A 2,731-nucleotide genomic window follows, 5' to 3' on the forward strand; every position below is an offset into this window, starting at 1 on the left:
AGGACAGTATCAGCGACCAGGAAGCAGATATTTTTCCGTCTTTAAGCCTAAAGCTGCCTGTCTCCCTCAGGCACGACCCTCCAGGCCAGGCCATTTCCACGGCGACGCAGGAGCTCCTGCGATTGGCCGAGGCGAACCCGGGCGGCGTGGCGACCCTGGACCCCGTGAACGACCTCCAGCTGAAGAGCGTGGAGGTGGTGGAGGGCAGCATGAGGCTCCGGGCGCTGCAGGACGGCCTGAGGGCTTTCAGCTGCGTCCACTCGCCCAGCTTCGCCGAGCAGGTGTGTGTGTGTGTGTGTGTGTGTGTGTGTAACAAATAAACACACCAAATTAAATTCCCTCATCCTGCCGTTTCCTTTCACCCCTCCATCACTTCTCCTCCCATCAAACTGCGTGGTGAGGTTTCTGCCTCTGTGCCGTTTGAGAATCCTCTCGTTGATTTTAAAAGAAATTTAAAGGATTATTTCTGAAGACACACCTGTTAGAAAACTTCAATTACAAGGTGGATCAGGAGGATTCTGTTTTATTTTAGTTACCAGGATCGCTAGACAGAGTTTTTATGGACTCACTGCTGCAAGAATCTCAATTATGGCACAAATAAAATGAGTCATCCCAATTTAAAAACCATTTTTTTATTGGTTTTATGTAATTTTCTGTTCTGATTTTTTTATTTTTCATTGGCTGAGAGCCGTAATCATCCAAATGAACAGAAATAAACACTTTAAATACAAAAGGTTTTCAGATTTATTCTGATTTACTGAGCTGCAGCTGTTAAGATGTGTGTGTGTGTGTGTGTTTCAGTTCGCCCGTGTCAAAGAGAGGATGGCCGTTCAGGACGAGTTGGACCGGCTCCTGTTTCTGGTGTCGGATCAGTCTCTGACGCTGCTGCCGGAGTACCACCAGAGGATCAAGGTTTGACCTTTCACCCCGCCGGGTCACTTCCTGTTTGTTTGTCTTCATGCTGAAGAATGTTTTTGGTGGATTTCTATGGGGAGAATATTTGTAAATGTTTCAAAAAGTATAAAAGTTGTTTTGATTCATGAACGGCTAAAATGAGAGAAAGCAAAACCAGTCCTGAGATGAGAAATTTTGTTAAAGAACATTTCCGTGACACTTCCGCTCCCCGTCCCGCCGCAGGTCCTCCGCTCGCTGCAGTACGTGGACGACGGCGGCGCCGTGCAGCTGAAGGGCCGGGTGGCGTGTCAGATCAGCAGCCACGAGCTGCTGCTCACCGAGCTGCTCTTCGAGAACGTCCTGAGCCCGCTGGCGCCCGAGGAGAGCGCCGCCCTGCTGTCCTGCCTGGTCTTCGCCCAGAACACGCAGGTGGAGCCGCACATCACCGGCGCGCTGAAGGAGGTGAGGCGCCGCGGGCCGCCGGGCGAAGTCCTGCGGCCCGCAGCGCCTTGACCCGCTTGCCTTCTTTCTCGCCCCGCAGGCCGTGGACCGGGTTCTGTCGGTGGCCCAGAGGATCGGCGAGCTGCAGCGGGACTGCGGCTTGCCGCAGACGGCCGAGGAGTTTGTGGGGCAGCTGAAGTTCGGCCTGACGGAGGTGGTGTACTGCTGGGCCCGAGGCATGGTGAGGAGCCGACCCGCTTCACCAACGCGCCCGGCGGTTCTGACCCACTCTGATGTCAATCGTTAAACCGTCTCTTCTTCTCTTCTCTTGTCCCGTCTCGTCCTGTCTCATCCCCTGTCTCGTCCTGTCTCGCCCCCCGTCTCGTCCCAGCCGTTCGCTGAGATCGCCCAGCTCACGGACGTCCAGGAGGGGACGGTGGTCCGCTGCATCCAGCGGCTGGACGAGGTGCTGAAGGAGGTGCGGCAGGCCGCCCGCATCGTGGGGGACTCCGTCCTTGGGAGCAAGATGGAGCGGGCCTCGCTGTCCATCCGCAGGGACATCGTCTTCACCGCCTCCCTCTACACCCACTGAGGCGCGGCGAGGACGCCGTGGACGAGTTTGTGCCTAAAGTGATCATTAAAAAAACAAAAAAATCCTGTTTACATCCAGACCAAAGTGCAGACTGTGAGAATAAAACTGTAATTTATTGTACATGAATAAAATCTGTTCCAACTGTTTGTTCGGCTGAAAGAAATAAAAAATAATTTGAGGACAAAATCCTTTAACCTTCCTCCTGCGTTCACTGCTTTTTTAACCGCTTGTTAAAAAATGGCTGCCCTAACATAAAAATATGACCTGATGCTGAGATGGATTGTTTGTTCTCGTGTTATTATTGAAGAGCAGGAGGAATGAGGTGTCCAGGATCTGTCTGACGTCCTGTGTTGGACACGTTGGACAGCGCGGTGGGAACTGAAAGCGTTTTGGGCTTCATATCTGCCTGTCCCTTTAAGAAAGATCCCTCTGTGTTTCGGGGTGCCTGTCCCTTTAAGAGCAGGGAGCTCTGAGTCTCATCAGTTCAGCGCCTCATTAAAGAGAGGAGCTGCATCCAAACACTGACCTCCTCCGGGCTTCATTTGTTCCTTTATTTATTTTTATTTTATTTTATTTTTATTTCCTTTCAACATGAGGACCTCCTGATGACGGCGGATCTGGAGTAAAACGTCCGGAGAACCGAGAGGCTTTTCAGCAGCAGCTGGAGGAGAATCAACCCAGGAGAGAAGGACGAGCAGGAGGCATGTCGTCTGAAAAACACGGTGAGGCGTTTATTCCTTTGTTACTCCATCCATCCATCCACCCATCCATCCAGTCATCCATCCATCCATCCATCCATCCACC

General features: G+C 52.2%; 2 protein-coding genes across 2 annotated transcripts in view; both read left to right on the forward strand.

The window, feature by feature from the left end:
- The window catches only part of skiv2l (SKI2 homolog, superkiller viralicidic activity 2-like), an 11,261-nt gene extending 9,135 nt beyond the window's left edge, over positions 1-2,126 (forward strand). Inside the window, exons 25-29 of the mRNA XM_037975618.1 lie at positions 71-281; positions 802-912; positions 1,138-1,356; positions 1,436-1,576; positions 1,727-2,126. Of these exons, the coding sequence (XP_037831546.1) occupies positions 71-281; positions 802-912; positions 1,138-1,356; positions 1,436-1,576; positions 1,727-1,927 (883 nt within the window). The 3' untranslated portion in view covers positions 1,928-2,126. The remainder of the gene's footprint in view (positions 1-70; positions 282-801; positions 913-1,137; positions 1,357-1,435; positions 1,577-1,726) is intronic.
- A 130-nt stretch (positions 2,127-2,256) lies between these two features.
- The window catches only part of prrt1 (proline-rich transmembrane protein 1), an 8,254-nt gene continuing 7,779 nt past the window's right edge, over positions 2,257-2,731 (forward strand). Inside the window, exon 1 of the mRNA XM_017425747.3 lies at positions 2,257-2,649. Within this exon, the coding sequence (XP_017281236.1) occupies positions 2,631-2,649 (19 nt within the window). The 5' untranslated portion in view covers positions 2,257-2,630. The remainder of the gene's footprint in view (positions 2,650-2,731) is intronic.

Source organism: Kryptolebias marmoratus, linkage group LG5, assembly GCF_001649575.2.
Source record: "Kryptolebias marmoratus isolate JLee-2015 linkage group LG5, ASM164957v2, whole genome shotgun sequence".
In the NCBI taxonomy this organism is placed as follows: Eukaryota; Metazoa; Chordata; class Actinopteri; order Cyprinodontiformes; family Rivulidae; genus Kryptolebias; species Kryptolebias marmoratus.